The 18688-nt window shown below is 40.7% G+C and overlaps 1 protein-coding gene across 1 annotated transcript in view; it reads left to right on the top strand.

Annotated features, from left to right (window-relative positions):
- The window catches only part of wnt6b (wingless-type MMTV integration site family, member 6b), a 31686-nt gene extending 14685 nt beyond the window's left edge, over nucleotides 1-17001 (top strand). The window contains exons 3-4 of the mRNA XM_053328614.1: nucleotides 14902-15206; nucleotides 16539-17001. Of these exons, the coding sequence (XP_053184589.1) occupies nucleotides 14902-15206; nucleotides 16539-17000 (767 nt within the window). The 3' untranslated portion in view covers nucleotide 17001. The remainder of the gene's footprint in view (nucleotides 1-14901; nucleotides 15207-16538) is intronic.
- Nucleotides 17002-18688: the final 1687 nt, after the last annotated feature.

Here is an 18688-nt window from a genome sequence, read left to right as displayed (position 1 = left end):
TTTTCACGAGAGAGCAGCCTCTACAATGAACTCCAAGCATCATTGTTAACTGCCTCATGCCTTTGCTCGTTTCACTGAATTCCTCCTGGGGGATTTTCGCTTTTACTGCTGATGCCTGATATAAAATTGCTTTCTGAATGGAAAGCCATGTAGGTTTGTAAAAAGAAAAATTACAACTGAAACCTGTTTTATGTTGGTGCATCAGTCTCTAATGAGACTTTCATTTGTCTGAATATTTTTCCTTCATTAGCTGCCAGAACAAAATCCTTCTCTGTTCACATGAACATTTGGAGAATTGTTTGAGTAAATACCACTAATCTGCTTAACAAATATTCTGAAGCAGATGTAATGATGAGGTCTTTTTTGTTTTTGTACAACTTTGAAATCAATTTCTGGACAGAGAAGATTGAATTTTGTGGTTTAATGGTGTGGGTTATATACAGACACACACCTCCAAACTGTACAATGAAAACAAAGCCACGGGGTGTTTGGGTCTGGAGAACAACCAGCTTGGCGGAACCATCCTTTTCTGACTCCAACTTAGCAAAAATATCCCCGGGCTACCTTTATCAACTATCCAAACATAGACCTCACAGCACTTATGTCGTGTCGTGTGTTTGTTAGCTAACCTTCCTCCGAAATGGGCTTTTCTTTGTAACCGTATGCCAGCATGTGTATCTGAATAAGAAACAGACCGTATAGCCTGTCGTTGCAGTAATGGGTTAAGGAGAGGTGATCCTGCACTATAATGTTTATATGATGAAAATAATAATGAATACATTCCATCTCCAACTGTAGGGAAATAAAATGTTTACATTTTGACTTGAAGACTTTTGTGTAAACTCATCAGATTAGAAAAAGAGACTGAGGGAGAGAGGCGTGTATGTGTGTGTGTGTGTGTGTGTGTTCATATAATAGGGGATTTAGATGATTTCACAACATTACTGAAACACTGCCATTTCAACCCTTTATAGTGAGAAGTGTGAATGAATGAACATGTCTACACAAGGATGACTGCTTACTTTGCTTCAGAACCCAAGTGTTTTCTCCTCTAGACATGAACCTTTCACGTACTGTCAGCTTCAAAAAGAGGTCAAATTTCTGGTGTCCCGTCATTAACTGGTAGTTATTATCCTCTTTTCCTTCATCTCCGCTGTGTTTAAATAACATGCAAACCCTGGAGCGCCAATGGTTTGCAGTGAGAGCGGTGCCAGCATTCAGTGATGCTACCAATCACATACGGGATGTTGCGGCTCTTCTTTGAAGGGCATGATAAATTGTGTGTGTGTGTCGGTGTATGTGTGTGTGTGTGTGTGTGTGTGTGTGTGTGTGTGTGTGTGTCAAATATAATACTGCTGTAGAATAAATAAGTACTCTTCCTCTGGGCTCTACAAGGGTTTGCAGAATAATTAAAGCAGTCATCGTGTCAAAATGTAAAGAATTTATTGGGCTTCTTTTTTTTTTTATACTTTGTCTTTATTGCATTTTTTGACAGTGTGAATAACAGAGCTCCCAAAGGGAGGTAACACAGACAGACAGAAAAGAAAAAAAAAAAAAAAAAAAAACACACAAAAGAACAAGAAACAAGTTGGATTGTCAAGCTTCTACAAGCTGTTCCTGTGTTTTAGTATGGTAGTCCTTGGTCTGTCGTTGGTGGAAAGTTAAGCCATTTCACCCATTTTTCTTGACATTGTTCTTCTTGGGTCTTTATCTTATGTGTCAATAGTTCCATAGCATAAATTTCGTTCACAATTCTCAACCAGTCATCTAGTGTTGGAGGGTCCGGCTTACACCACCCTCTCGTGATTGCCTTCTTACAAGCTGCTAACAAAATTTTCAGTAAATATCTGTCCTCTTTCAATACAACATTCTCCGTCATATAGCCAAAATATAGTAACATACAAGACTTAGGTATATCATAGCCCAGAATCTCAACAATAACATGGTGAACATCATTCCAGAACTTTACAATTTCAGGACAAAACCAAAAAACATGAGAATGATCTACATTTATAGCCCCACATTTTCTCCAACACTGTTGAGATACTGAGGAATATTTACTCTTGATTTTGGGCGTGATAAAGAATCTTATTAGGTTCTTCCAGCAATATAATCTCCACACACGCGATGACGTAGTTGATTGTTGTGTTCTCCAAACATGCAACCATTCATCCTCAGAAATTTTCTCACCCAGCTCTCGTTCCCACTTCAGTCTTATATATGAGGTTGTATTCCCCCTTTTCTCCATTAGGTGGCCATAGACTGTAGATATTGTTCTGTACCTCTTAGATTTATAGATTCCAATAATGGTATTGATTATTCCATTATCCAAATTTACAGTGTGTTTTATTACTTTGTCAAAATAATCTCTTAGTTGCAGGTATCTAAATAGGTCTTGGTTACTTAGCTCATACTTTTGTTTAATTTCTTGAAAACTCATGAGATTCCCATTTTTCATTACAGTACACATTGCCGTTATTCCATTTGGAATCCATTGTTTAAACCTCTGGTCTAGCGAGCTGGGGATAAAACACTTATCATAGGCTATCCATCTCAGAAGTCTAAGCTCTTTCTCTAGTTTATATTTTTGTGTCAAATTAAACCATGTTTTTAATGTAAATTGAGTAATACTATCCACTTGTTCAATTATTTTCATAGTTTCTTCCCTATCTCCAATAAGGCTTCGAATTTCTCTTCCTTGTATAAATTGTTCTATATTTTTCCATTTTGCCATATAGTCTTTGTCGCACCAGCAAAGTACCGGTCTAAGTTGTGCTGCATGGAAGTACTCCTTAAGGTTTGGCAGTGCCATACCTCCCTTTTCCTTACTAAGCTGTAATGTTTCATATTTAATTCTTGGTCTATGGCCATTCCATATAAACCTTGAGATGGTTTTGTCCCATGCTCTGAACTGTTTTTCCGGTATCTGGACCGGTAAAGACTGAAATAGGTAGAGAAGGCGGGGGAGAATACTCATCTTGATGGTCTCTATGCGTGAACCAATATCTAGTGGAAGGACGGCCCACCTATCCATATCATCCCGAATTTCCTTGTCCATTCTAATGTAGTTAGCTTCATATAATTCATCCATTTTCTGTGTTAGGGTGACCCCAAGATATTTCATTTTTGTTGTTTTAGTCCAATTCAGTTTGTATTTTTGTTTTATATTTTGGGATGGAGTGTAATTGAATGTTAGGATTTGTGTTTTAGTTAAGTTAAGCTTATATCCAGAACAGAAGCCGAAAGTCTCTAATTGATTGATTAATATGGGAATAGACTTGTCAGGGTCCTCTAAAAAGCAGATCACGTCATCCGCAAAAAGGCCAATAATGTGTTCTTCTCCCCCAATCTTTATCCCTTTGAGATCCTTGTTCTGCCTGATTGCTTGTGCCAGGGGCTCTATGAAGATGGCGAACAAAGTTGGAGAAAGACAACAGCCCTGTCTGGTCGATCGCTCCAATGATATGCTTCCAGTGAGACTGCCATTAATTTTTATCCTAGCAGTTGGCTTTTGGTATAGTGTCCTAATACACTGAATAGCTTTGTCATTAAGTCCAAATTTACCAAGTACCTGATATAAAAAAGTCCAATTAACACTATCGAACGCCTTCTCTGCATCTAGGCCTATCAAGGCTGCGGTAGTATGTTTATTCTGGATGTGATTAATAATGTGTAGGGTTCTTCTTGTGTTATCATGAGTCTGGCGCCCCCCGATAAAACCGGTCTGATCTTCATCTATGATGTCATTAGTGAAATGTTCATATCTTTTCGAAATAATTGAGGTGTACAATTTATAATCCACATTGAGTAGTGATATAGGTCTATAATCTGAACAAGTCTCACTGTTGCTTTTCTTAGGGATCACAGATATTATAGCTTCCTTCCAGGATGGAGGGGATTCACCATATTCAAGAGTGTGGTTAAATGCTGCTTCGAGTAGTGGTATGAGTTGTTCATCGAATATTTTATACCACTCGGATGGTAGGCCGTCACTTCCAGGAGATTTGCCGTTCTTTAGTTTATTAACTGCTTTTTCTATCTCCATTTTAGTAATGGGAGAGGTCAAAAGATCATTCTGTTTTTTCCCAATAGAAGGTAAATCTAGGTCCTCAAGAAAATCTATCATCTGGTCTAAGTCGGCAGAGGGTGGTTGGCTATATAAATCTCTATAATAGTCCATGAATTTGGTTTCAATCTCTTTAGGTTCATAGATTATCTGATTTGTATTTATATCCCTTATCTTGTGAATAGTCCTGTCAGCCTGTTGTTTTTTTAACCTTTTTGCCAGCAATTTTGTTGCCCTCGGTCCAACTTCATAATATGATTGTTTCAGATATCTTGCTTTCTTCTCTATTTCTGCAGTTAGTATCCCATCTATATTGTCTTTAATTTCTTTAATTCTTGGAAGTAGTGAGGGGTCTTGCATGTTTTTATGTTGTTGTTCAATTTTAAACAGCTTTTCTTTTTCCTTCTTGTAAGTTTCCTCTCTTGTTCTTTTGACTGCTGTTGTCTTTGCAATTAGTTTTCCTCGTATAACTGCTTTAAGGGCATCCCATAAAATGACAGGGTTTACCTCTCCATTGTCATTTTCCTTTTGATAGGTAGTAATGTCTTCCCTCATCTCTTCCACTGTTGTCTTGTTATTTAATAACCCAACATTTAACCTCCATAGTGTACTTTTTTCCCGTGCTCTCATCTTGACTTCAAGGTAAACTGCACAATGATCTGAAACATCCGCTTCTAGTATTTCACATTTCCTTACTCTAAATAGTTCATTCTTGTTTGTAAAAAAGTAATCAATCCTAGCATAGCTGTCATTCGGAGCTGAGTAATGAGTGTAGTCTCTCTTAGAAGGGTGCAATTCCCTCCAAGTGTCAATTATCCCAAATTCTTTAAATGTCGTCCTAATCATTTTAGCAACACGGCTAGGATTCTTATTTTTGTTTGTTGTGTCCAGTTTGGTATTCATTACTAAATTGAAATCTCCACCACATATTAATATTCCATCCATTTCTGTGATCATAGTATCAAGCAAGAATTTAAAGAATTGTCTGTCACTGTTTGGTGGGGCGTATACATTAACCAATGTTACCATTTCATTCTCCAGTCTACCTTTCACAAGAATGAATCTCCCTTCCTTGTCACAAATTTCCTTGGTACATTCAAATTTCACTGAGTTAGGAATAAGTATGATTACACCTCTTTTACAGCCATGTCGAAATGAACTATAGAATGAGTTTAAATAACCAAACCTCTTAAGCTTCTCACTTTCCTGTTTAGACAAATGTGTTTCCTGCAGGTATACAATCTGCGACCTGTCTTTCCTCAATTTAGTCATTACTTTTTGACGTTTCACTGGACTATTTAAACCATTAATATTCAACGACATTACCTTAATGTTATACTCTGTCATCAATATTCAATCTTTTGTGTGGCAATCCAACTCTGAACATAAGGAACATAAACATCAATTGAACAATGAACAGTGTGACTTCAAAAGTGAGAGAAGTGATTAACCTTCCCTCTGGGTCCCTGTTGGTGGGAGGAGGGCAAAGTGCCTCAACGCTGTAGGGGCCCTCCCTAGTAGTGTGAGAGTACCCACCTTTACTAGAATTGTCCAACATTGGTGTGTATAAAACACACTCCCTCTAGTCGGTTTCGTTGATATGATGACATAGTCAGCTTCATGAGTCATTGTCCTGCGCGGCTCGTAATTATGCGTTTCATTCCACTCTGATACAAAAAGAACAGTCAGATAAAATGGAAACAATGTTCGAATTCACCTGAGACACGTTATCTCTTCATTGTAGCTGTCCTACTCTGTATCCCGTCTGAACTCCGTCAGCCTCTCTTTCGCACGTTGAGCAGCACCACCTGCAGCAGCGTTGCGTTTCCATGGTAACACAGCATTCAGACGCTCCTCCGTGGCCGCTGCTGCGCTCGTTTTGGCAGTCACCGTCACCTTGACCCCTCTTCGATTAAGATCCTGGGCTGCCTCATCTGCTGTCCCGTAGATCTGCAGTCCGGTGTCCCAGTAGACTCGCATCTTCGTGTAGGGTGTCTGGTACCTGATCCCCTTCTCCTTCAGCGCAGCTTTAATGGGTGCATACGCTTTGCGCCTCTCCATAATGTCTGAAGCATAATCGTTGTCGAAGTAAAGTCTCTTGCCATTCATCTCGATCTTCTGCTGCCATGATTTCCTCAGGACCAGCTCTTTAATCTTAAACTGTAGAAAATTTACAATTATAGATCTTGGGGATGAGGAAGAGGTCGGCTTGGGGATCAGTGCTCTGTGTGCTCGCTGGATTTGGAGCTCCACTCCGTCGGGGAGTGAGAGGTGACTTTGAAGTAGATCCTCCACAAACTCGACGACAGACGCTCCCTCTTTTCCTTCTGGTACTCCGTAAATTCTCATATTGTTTCTTCGTGAGCGGCTCTCCAAATCGACAATTTTGTCTCGCAGGGCCGCGTTTTCTCTCACTGTCGCCAGTAGCGTGTCTTTAACCTCCAGACAGCACGACTCAAGATCTGCAATCCGGGTCTGCGCCTCACCCAGGCTAGCTTTTTGGCTCTGCAGTTCTTGTAAAACTTCCTTTTGGAGCTCCGCAAGGTCGTCTTTCAGAGTTTTCTTTAGATCATCCTTGAAATCACTCAAGTCGCGCTTTACATCCCGTTTGAAGTCTATTAGCTCCTTTGAGAGAAGTTTTAGACTCTCATGCAGGCTGTTTTGATCAGAGCTAGCTGCCGCATTATCTTCACCTGTCGTCGTTTCACCACCGTCGCCATTTTCTCCCTGGTCCGTGGACTTGCTCATCTCCGTGTTTTGTCGAAGTTTACTCATTACTTTGTTAATTCTAAGACTCTTTCGTTGTTTCCCTCCTCTCATACTCCGTTTGCCAAGTATTGGATGTTACTTTTATTTGTTAGGAGGTACTTTTCAAAACCGACTACCAGGAGCTCACCGCTACGCGTCCATCTAGCAGTAGCACCACACCGGAAGTCTTATTGGGCTTCTTATTAATGATCTTCACAGATATAGAGACAGGTATACACATGCGTACACACTCATACATACACATATTAGGTTATCTCTCTATTCAACTGGTACTCATAGTAAGTGAATGTAACTGTGTTTTGTAGACACCAAGTATTTTGATAAGAAATTAGCAATTTTTAAAGAAAAGATTCCAAAATTATCTGTCCAGCTTCTTACTCCAGTTATTTCTGGTTTCCTCTATGATACTAACTGCATATCTTTGGATTGGTTGGGACAGAACAAGATATGTGATATTCCCAAAACAAGTGAAAGAAGGTGGTAGATATTTTTCACCTTTTTGTGACGTTTCATAGACAAAACAACAAATTGAATAATCAAGAGAATGATTGACAGATTGATCGATAATGAAAATAATCATGGACATGTGCACAGAAAGTATTTTCACATGACAGTTAAGTCAAAGTAGAAATAAATGTCAAGCCCTTGTGTTTTCAAATAGGAGATGTTTTGGCATCAGTGAGAAAAAAAAGTGCTGTGGTTGGTGGTTTTTAGACCTGCATACCACATTGTTTATGGCTCTGTTTGGAATATTAGTGATTTGTGTGCCATTGCTTTATTCAGAAATGTATTAAACAAATATGAACGCTCATGCTAGGCTGGGAAAATAAAGTGGTTTAGGTGGTAAAGTAGAGCTAAAAAGGTTTTGGAGTTGATCTATAACAGATTGATGGGAAAAAAACATGCATACAGTACATTTATTTTAGCAATAAAACCTCTTCATCTTTATTTTTCCTCAAGAAGTGATGATAATGATGGACCTCCTGATCAAAGGGTGCCAGGGTGCTGTCAGATTCACTTTGGTTTTATACATTTTGACCCACAGAATAGGATTCAGTTACCAGGAAGCAAATGGACCTGAAAGTGAGAAATGGCCTTTCTGTGTGGAGTCAGCATGTATTCCCCACGCCATGTGTATTTCATCCAGGTGCGCTGATTTCCTCTCACAGTTCAAAGACATGCAGGTTAGGTTGACTTGTGAACTTTAAGTCGCCTACCCCACCTCTCACTAGTGTTAACTGGAATAGGCTCCAGCCCCCGATACGCAGTACAGTATAGATAATGAATTAATGAATGAATCATTTAGTCAGCCAAAACTTTCTTCATGGTTACTGATAGTCACTGTTTTAGCATCTTATCTAATGTTACCTTTCAATAAATCTCTGGCAGAGTTGGTTGGTCGGACGTGTATGACTGCCTCCGACTGTCCGCAGTTCAGGTTCTGATCTTTGTGATATCCATGTGGAAAAATTAATTGACATGACCACCAGTTGCTGCAGCTGTCACCAAATCCATCACAACAGATTATGCTCAGAGTTAACACTGTGTGAAAACAAATTTGTATTTTTTCAACCCCTGCTAATCTGAACTGTGAGGTGATTTCACAGAGTACTTAACATCCCAGACCCCCCTGTATCATCACCTAAAAGTCAGAGTATTAAAACAATATGTGCTAATTCCTGCAGAAGGGCCCTCTGGAATTGGAAGCAGACGTAGACAGGCCCAGACACCCGCCGTGGCAGAGAATTTGTTTGGAATTCATGTCTCCAAGGAAAATATGAAACAGGGTGCCTCAAATCATTCGATTTTTGATAGCTTCTTTTATGCATAACAATACTCGTCTCTGTGTTCCACCTCACTTTCAGCCCCATGCTCTGTCTTTATTTCCTAATATTCTCTGTTGTTTGTCTCTGTTTCACTCTTAATTTGCTCCAGGTTACTGACAAATCATTCACATTTCAGCAGGAAAAATAAACCAATAAACATTTTGCAATGAGAATTACGTACAATTTTATATTTCCTGCTAAAAGTCTACATATATCAACACGACATTTTCCTCATGACATTTTCTTGCAGCAGATGCAGTGTTTCTCAGGACATCTGGACAGTTTGACATAGGCTCCCAGCTGCTTTGGACACAGCTTGTGTTACTGTTGAAATATTGTACCAATAATGAGTTGTGTGCTGATGTTTCACACACGTGTCTCTAAATAGACACAGGGATGTTTTGGAGATGACACATCTTGAATTGATGTCTCAGCTCTATTCTGCTGAACTGCAGGAATAGTAAGGTGTGGTCTTCTCTAAGCTGCAAGGAAGGTACACAGCACACGCATGCACACGCCATACACACACACACACAGTTGCGGAAAGACTCTGCATGTACCACCATGCACACGCAGAGTCACACAGAGAAAAAATTCAATGATTTATTTAATCTGGCAACAATGACAGCCAATCCCAAACAAACATTATGCAAGGTGACTAATGTGAAATGTAATAAATGCTTTTAGTCTACAAAACAATACTTTACACACACACACACACGCATCAACACACATACACAAAAACTTCAGTTTTGCCTGCATTGGAGACATCTCTGGGTGTTGGGGTGTACAGCTGGTATTGATATCACGGCATGCTGGGGTGTGCAGGTCTCGTCGCACGCCACCCATTCTATGTGTGTGAGTGTGTGTGTGTTACCATTCCTAATGAATCCCATTCACTGAATCATGCGATATGGAGTTGGCAGTGTTGACGGTGGTGACTGCACGCTCACCGCCTTCCAGCTCTAAGAAATAAAAGTCCTTCACTTAGGCTCCACACACACACACAATGGCCTGCTAAGTGGCTATTATTTTTCTCCTTCTCAGTCTCTTTAACACACACGCACGCACACGCACGCACACACACACACACATGCACGCACGCACGCACGCACGCACACACACACACACACACATACACACACACACACACACACACACACACACATACAGACACCCAGTCCCTAGTCTCTCATCCATCTAAGCAGTGTTCTGCCATTTAAATCATCAACATCCCCAACAAAACCCATTGCTTGCTTGTTCTAGGCAAAATTTACACTCCAGCCCCCAAGTTTCACTTTTCTTTTAGGGACAAAGCTGGCCTTATTTCATATTGTATTAAATTCAGATAGTATTGTGCCTGTCTCTGTATTTTTCCACTTTCCTGAACCAGGGCTAGGGCAGCTACATGCAGCAGGATACAGTATACCTGGTACTCTAGGTTGCCGATGCCAGAGAAAGGATGCATGCCTTATCTAATCTCCTGCAATGTTTCTCCATACCAGCTATACGGTATCTTATGGGGCTATTTAGGCTAACATATAACACAGAGCCAAAGAAACTAAACCAAAATACGTCAAGGATGAGGGATTTTATTCATTACCCATTGTGGTCTCTCTTCTGCCCTCACTATGTGTATATGTACACAGCAACGGAATAACATACCTCCAATAAATGTTGAAGGCACTTTGAAGTTTAAACTCGAAGCAGTAGAAACTTTGAAAGCAGTAGTAGACAATTTGATGATAGTCAGTAAAAAGATTACCATAAACAACATTCACAAAAGTATAGACTAGCTATCAAATTATTTATATTGTTCATGCCAGGAAGACACAAAGTATCACCAGTTAAGATCAACAGGTCCCTATAGGAAGTGCACTGTAATTACTCTGGTAAACATCCACAAGAGTAGAGGTAAAGAGCAAAATAGTTAGTTATCCTAACAGTAGCTTAGGATGTTGTATTAGCACATTAGCAGAGTCCTAGCTTGGTTAGTAATAAGCTAATAGAAAAAACTAATTCTATAACCTCACGAATAAACAATCACAGAACAGCTATGAGTACGTACAGATAATTACGTCAACAAAGACATTTGTAGAGTAGATAAAAGCAGTGCTTTAATTGGAAAAAAATAAGTGCAGTAAACAAAAGATAGGAAGACAATGTCGATTTTCACAAAATGTATATATTAAAAAAATTACTTCCAACATGAATGATGAACGCCACACTTCACACATTAATTTGAGGAATTCAGACATCCCGGAATGGACCTCCCTGAAATGACTTTTTGCAGGTTGGGATGTCTGGGAACTAGAATCTAACTTGTGACGTATATATTCTAGTCATCAGTTTGATTTCTTTTTAACTATAAATGCCAATACTGTTCAGTAAATTTAAGCAAATGTAAGTTGAGCATTAAGTTTTATTCAGTTTTACAAAAACAAAGTCCACCTGCCAACTTTTTTTTCAGTATCAACAGGCGATGCCATAGCAACAGGCTCTTCCTGCTAGCAGACGTGCTAGTGTTAGCTTGCTGTCCCCACCTACATTTACTGCCGTAACCTGTGGTAGAATATGACTGTCCGAGAATTGAGTCATCATCTGACTCTTTTTTATTCTTATTCTCTTTGTGCCCTTGTAGCCATGGCAACATTACTGTCGTTTTTTTCTTTGTTTTACATTTTTGTTGTTTCCGACTTCCCCGTTAACAAGCGAGTGAGTGTCATGTACTCCTGTGAGAAAAGAGAGAGGGGAGTGTCGCATAGTGCACCGTGGGTATTGCAGTTTAAGTGTCATAATGAATTGCCAAGAGACACTATGATATGGACAGGACAGGAAAGGGTACTGTGAGCTTGTGAGAAGTCCCGCTATGCCATAAAACGAGTATGCCAGGGGTCAAAATCAAGAAGTACCGGTTCTGCGTACCGGTACGTCCTGGCCCACTTATAGCACTGGATAAAAGTTGTTAATCAATATTTGCGTGGATACAGATCTGACAAAATGGTGGATGTAACAACAGCTGCTGTATAATGACGCCAGTAGAGGTTGCTACTAGCAATAGAGTGTTTGACTGAATCCAAATGAAACCTGCTGCTTGTGACAGAACAGTCTCAGTAACAGTAAAAGAGTTCATGCCACTCCACGTTGTGTATGAGCCACACCAGTCATGGCTGATGCAGGAGGCATGGCAGTTTTACAACGGTCTGCCGAAAATAGGGTTGTTGTGAAAAAGTCAGGAGAGCTGTTGAAGTTGTAAAGTTAATCGTGTGAACTGAAGTTGCGGTCCACAGGTTATTAAACATAATATTGGCGGCAAGGATGGAGTTTCCGCTCCCACCTCCCTCTCTGTTCCTTGTCCTCCCTGGTGAGCCACCGATTCTATGGACATGAATCATTTGAAACTTTCATTGCAGCTGTCAGATTAACGGATGCTAGCAACAACCAGAAGACAGCCGTGCTCATCTACAACCTGGGCAGCGAAGGACAGCAGACTCTTGGACCCACCCCGACATAATGCAGGTGTCGAACAGCTGTTTGGATATTTCGCTGCCCCACATAATATTGCTCCGGTGGATTGTTTTCTGCCAGTGCCGGCAACATGCAAGTGAGTCAGTCCACCATTACATACCTGACCAGAGAGGCTTGACCAGAATCTGTAAGTTTGGGGAACTGGAGTATGAACTGGTAACGGGCCAGATAGCTGAACACACTAATAACCCAAAAGTCAGGGAGAAACTTTTAATATCTGCTGACGATTTAACCCTGGCAAAGGCTGTGGAAATAGTATTCTAGCTTGAGTCTGTGGCTGGTTTAGCATTACAAATAGCACCCTTCAGCCCCTCCCTCTTGCAGCCCAAGCTACTGATGCAGATGACGGGGCCATGCATGGGGGCCTAGTATCGGGTCCCTCAGGTCAGCCCCATATTGAACATGCCTGGGTGCAGCAGCATGCTGAACCTGTGGTAATTGTGGTTTCTCATTGTGCCCAACCCCAAATCTGCCCTGCCAATGGGCAAGGTTGTCAACTCTCTGGCAAAGAGACCCATTTTGCCAGGGTCTGTTGCTCTGCCCAAGTCCAACACCACATTCACTTCGGCATCAGTGACCATCCATTTGTTGAGTGCCACCTCCCAGCCATCTAAGTGGAGCACAGTGGAATTACCCTGCCACTACTGCTGGACACAGGAGCTTTATAATCACGGCTAAATTATTCTACCGACTGGCTGCTCTTTCCACTCTGTTCACCCACTTTTGGCACTGAGGATCTTTATAGTTATGGAAGCTGTAAAATTGGTATGGTAGGCACATTCACCATCTCTGTGTGCTATGAGATGAAAGCCTTCACATTGTTAATTTTCCAAGTGTCTTGCCATGGGGCCAACATCATGGGCAAGGCCTTTTTTTGCGACCTAGGTTTATCTGACCTGGATAACACTGGGTCCGCCATCTTGAAGGTTAGCTTGCCTTGGCAACAGTAATAGCCACCTCTGTTCAAGGGCTTGGGCTGCCTCACTGCCTTTAACCACCTGCTCTTCTCAACAGCCCCTGGCGCTGGCAAGAACATATTAAATCTAGCAGTGCCAGTAATGGTATCAGAGGACTCTGAAGACTAATAAAAAAGGCAATGGTTTTTATATGAATTTAGTTGATAAAAAACTAAATTTGAAGCAAAGTGGACCATGATGGGAGGTGGTCAAGGGTTGTGACAGTCATTGAGATATTCAGCCCATTCACAAGAAAAATTACAGTATAGGTCAAAAATTCAGCTGGCACAATGGACCCATAGTTACGTTTATGCCAACAAGTGGCTGCTGTAGTTGGATGGCGGCATAAAGTGGACTTTTCTGTAATAGACTAGTATTCACTTCTCGTTTTCAACCTTAAGTGTTAGGGTTTTTTTACTGTTGCCATGTTGAAGAAGATTGTCATAACTATGATCTTTTCCTAACCCTAACCTAATGTTTTTTGTGCCTTAACCTAACCAGACCTTAAACACAGCGTTGTCACACTATAAGAGATCATTCTTTTTTAACAGTGACTTGTAACAGCTTCGGAAAGTAGAATTTTACACTCCTATTTTGGAAAACAGCATATTACACTATTATGGGTAATTTTGGAAACGTTGCTATGGGTCATTCTGGAGTGTATGTACAATCAACCTATGTGGTTGTTTCATTGTGTTGAAATATTAGAGAAAATATTATAGCCTACAGTAACAACTGAAACAACAACTGAAATATGCCAATGAAATCAGAAAATCATTCAGATTATGACATGATGATTCCAGTTCAAATGAATGAATTTAGGTTTTCTCTTAAATCACTGCTGTGTCCTGTTAAGAACAAAATGTGTGCGTAAAGGTGGTTATTTTGGGCTAGTTGGTTTCCCAGATTCTTATATAACTACTCGTTTCTTGTGAAGTGAAGGACAATAGCTGCAATAACAGAGGTTAAAGACTTGCTGAACCAAGGGTGAGAATGATGCTGAAGCCACCAGTGACGACAGACAATCAATTTGCAGTTGTGGTTAAACATTCCTTTAACCAGAAGCGCTAAGCTCTGTACCAAAAATAAACCAGCAGCTGCGGTGTGTGCATGAGAGAGATGCTTGAGGTCTAGTGGACCAGGATTGAGAGAATGGTGCTTTTAACCTGTTCCATGAAGTTGAGATATTGACCTTGTTCATGCTTGGCTTGGTTCTTGGTTGGTAGCTCCGTGTACAGGTGTGAATGCACCAAATACGCACTTAGGATGCACTGAGATCCGATCATTCAGACCACATTCAGTGGTGGTCTGGGCTACATATGGTCACATTCTTTTAGTAGTGTGTACAAGAATGTGTCCTGGGTCACATTAGAGGACTGCCTACTCAACTGACTTCCTCTGCATAAGTGGAAGTACATACTCATTTGTGTGCCAACAGTGTTATAGCTAAGTTACCCTGGCTGTAGCTTGATATTTAGAAGACAAATACAAGAATGGTATCAATCTTCTAATTTATCTCTTAACACAAAAACACTTAAGCATATCACCCAAAATGTTTAAGTTTTGCTTTAAACCTTACCTCAATATGGGAGTGAAAAAAGTTCCTCTCCCGAGTTTTAATTTCAGTAGTGGGCCTGCTTACATGTGTATGAAAAACATAACTGGTCAGTACATCACTTTAATGACTCTGCTCTGCATTTTGGTCACTTTGCAAACCAAATTTAAACATATTAAAACTACTCCTCTTGCTCCCTAGATATCCGGGAGACAGCATTTGTTTATGCCATCACAGCCGCCGGTGTGACCCACGCAGTGACTCAGGCCTGCAGTATGGGAGATCTACTGCAGTGTGGCTGTGAGGCGACCAGGAACAGAGCACCTCCGAGGCCACCATCATCGTCCTCCTCGGGGGATGGAGTCAAGTGGGAGTGGGGGGGCTGTGGAGATGATGTGGAATTTGGTTATGAAAAGTCGAAACAGTTTATGGATGCCAAGAGGAGAAGGGGCAAGAGCGACATCAGGACGCTCATAGACCTGCACAACAATGAAGCTGGGCGACTGGTAAGAAATTGTTTCACAATGAATGTTACAGTGTGTCTGTGCAGAGTCTGTTTACATCTTCAAAAGGTAGAGTTAAAAATTAATCGAGCATAACTCTAATGCACTTCATGACAAATATTTGAACTGCAAATGCTCAAAGATTGTAGCTACAAAGGTGTTGCTTGTCTTGTGGAATGTCCCATCATTCCACGAACATGCAAAAGAGAAAGACATCGCCTCTGGCCATATTTGTGTAGCGCCGTAAGCTGATATTCTAACAAGAATCAGGTTTCTGAAACACAAAAACAAGAGCGTGCCACACATTTTGTTTTCAAGCCTTCGAGGCAGGTCGCTTCTAACATTTCCAAAGCCCTTGTAGAAGTTTAAAGTTCCTTTTTGTTGCTCATATGAACACCAAGTGAATTATGGCTTCACTAAGTTAAGATGAAGATGTTACCGAAACAGTGGTAGTAAGTAGTAGCTTTTCCTATAAGTTAATTATGTTAATTTATGGTATAGTTTAAAAAATATCCAAGAGTACATTTGCTTTTAGCTGTGAGTGTTTTGTTGGTTTCAGTTTGTTACACACACTTGCAGAAATGTTGACACATGCACAAGCAAAACACAGAGTTATAAAGTTCACAGTGGTTCGGGTCAAAGACAGGTATAGAGGAGGATTTTGTGATATAGTGCAATTGTTGCATTAGTGAACAAACCATTTCAAACATAAGAGGAGACCTGCAAACAAATGCCCAGAGGTTGAGAAATAAGTGTGCTGTGATGCGTGTAAATGTCTGTTTGTGTGCATTCATGCATGTGTATGTGTGTACACGTTTTGTGAATGTGTGTGCGTGTGTGTGTGTGTGTGTGTGTGTGTGATGGGTTAATTATGTGCAGTATAAGTGAATGATCTGTTGTCAAGGCTTGTTAGATGTAGGAAGGCCAGAGGCAACATGGAGGGGGAGGGGGGCTGGGAGTTAAATTCCTTCTGAATAGCGTCTGCTTTTATCTTACCTATCTATCAGTGTGTGTGTGTGTGTGTGTGTGTGTGTGTGTGCGGGCATGTGTGTGCGTGCGCGCGCATGAATATATGAGTGTGTGAGAGATCCAGACGCTTTGACTGTGTTATATTAGAAAACACATTTATAAATTACTTCTTCAGAGAACTTGTCATTTGTCAGCTGCACTCTTTTATCACTTCAGGGTACAAGTCAAAAACTTTGATTGTCTCCTTTTTTTCCATTTGATTAATCTTGTCTTTTTCTCAACTTCCTTCACCTCTCTCCTCTCCCCTGCCACTCACCACCAAAAATCCCAAACCCACCAACCCCTTTGCCCATTCTCCTCTCCCAGGCAGTGAAGCTTTACATGCGGACAGAGTGCAAGTGCCATGGACTGTCAGGCTCATGCACCTTACGCACATGCTGGAAGAAGATGCCTCATTTCCGTGAAGTAGGCGACCGCCTACTAGAGCGCTTCAACGGTGCTTCCAAGGTGATGGGCGGCAATGATGGCAAGACACTGATCCCAGTCGGCCAGAACATCAAGCCACCAGACAAGCAGGATCTGATTTACTCAGATGAGTCGCCCGATTTTTGCCTGGCAAATCGGAAAACTGGATCACTGGGGACACGGGGCCGCATGTGTAACAGCACAGCCATGGACATCAGCGGCTGTGATCTGCTCTGCTGCGAGCGTGGCTACCGGGAGGAATCAGTAGTGTTTGAGGAGAACTGTCTGTGTCGTTTCCACTGGTGTTGTGTAGTCCAGTGCAAGAAGTGCTTGGTCCGGAAAGAGCTTAGTCTCTGTCACTGATGAACTGGAGTTAAGAGTAGTCCAATTACTTGGTTTGTTATAATTACATCTTTTTGAGGTTTTTTTATTGGTTTTGATGTGAAAGAAGGATAGGGTTTTCATATGCATCTTGATCTTTTTTGCACCAGTCATGACCAGATAATGCCCACAAAATTGTAATTTCAAACTATATATGACTCAGTTTCTGGTAATGGTTCCCCAGAGTTTTAACAGAACCTTTCCAGAAAGATGTAAGAGGTGCAGCAAAAAGGCAAGAGGGACTAGAAGAAGTAAAATAGAGAAACATTTCTTTTATGAACTACCTATTTGTCATTTCTTGTTTATAGAAAAGGACCAAAGAATGTGAAAGTGTTTATTTTCCATCCTAGTGAAAGAGGAGAATCTGTGCTCGGAGGACCCATGTGTGATTAGCTGGCACAGTTGGTTAGTATCTCCTCTTTCCACTACCTGGTCATCAGCAGCACCTCAAAACCAACATTTAGACATGCTGATGCACCTGATTTGATTATGGATTTTATAAACTGGTCACTAGTCGACAAATGCCACACTGACTATCTGGTATTTAAAATTCCTTAGAGACTTTGCTTTCTATCTGCAGTAAGCTGTAGGATCATAGAAAGATTAAGAATCTCCATATGGCTCTAATTCAAATACTTTCACCTTACTTTGATGTGTGTGGTCATACCAAATAGCGTATGTAACTCTATTCTCGAATATGCATTACCAAGAGTCAAAGCATCTTTACCATTTACCACCCCCAAATCATTCAAATGTTCATCAGTCTGTCTCTCAGTTACAATAACTGTATCCTAGACTAATACAAAAATGCTGGATTTTGTTCTCTTCTGCTACAGTGTCAAAAAATCATTTAATAAAGGGAAATGGTGTCACATCATCACTTTTGAAGAATGCTGTCAGCACCATGGTTGCAGCTGTGGACTTGGACCTGCCAGCAAAGACTGTTATTTATATAAAGATATGATGACAAGACTACTCACTTCCATCTCTCTCAGAAGCACTTTGGATATCGCTGCAGTGGACATCCTTAATAGCACAGCAATAAAACCTTCCGAGGTGTTTGTTTATTCTAAAACCAAAAGAGAAACCTTTATTTACATGACATTGTTTGGTATCAAAAAATGTATATGATGTATTGTGTTTATCTGTTATGACATACAGGGCTTATGTAATAATGCACTTTTGGTTGTTAGCTTTTTTATGTGTGTGTGGGTGTGGATGTGTGTGTATGTATGTTTGGTTTTTCATAGGCTACTTTTGGAGACACATTTCAGACTAAGGACCAGTTAATTGAGGACAGCTTGTCCAATTGGGCCAAAAATTGGTTTGCCCGATTGGGGAAATGTTTTTTTTGATTTGGGTCAGTGATTAAGGTTAGGGTCAGGTTAAGTCTTCAGGAAACGAATATAAGTCTATGTAATGTCCCCAAAAGTGACCATGATCTAATATCTGTGTATGTGTGTAAATGTGTTAAGTATGTCTTTGTGCACGTTGGCCAGTTATCATCTTTTCCTTTAGCTGACATTCAATTTCATTAATCTTTGACTTGTCTGACATTAAACTGCATTATGTTGGTTATTGAAAGCACACTGCTCTTTGACGCTCTGTCTCTGTGTGAGGCAGACAAGATCTTTCATTTGTTGTTCGTTTTCAGGGGAAGTATGTTTATA

Source organism: Scomber japonicus, chromosome 11, assembly GCF_027409825.1.
Source record: "Scomber japonicus isolate fScoJap1 chromosome 11, fScoJap1.pri, whole genome shotgun sequence".
Classification (NCBI taxonomy): Eukaryota; Metazoa; Chordata; class Actinopteri; order Scombriformes; family Scombridae; genus Scomber; species Scomber japonicus.
Note: the sequence above shows the minus strand (reverse complement) of the source record. Positions and strands in the feature narration are given on the sequence as shown.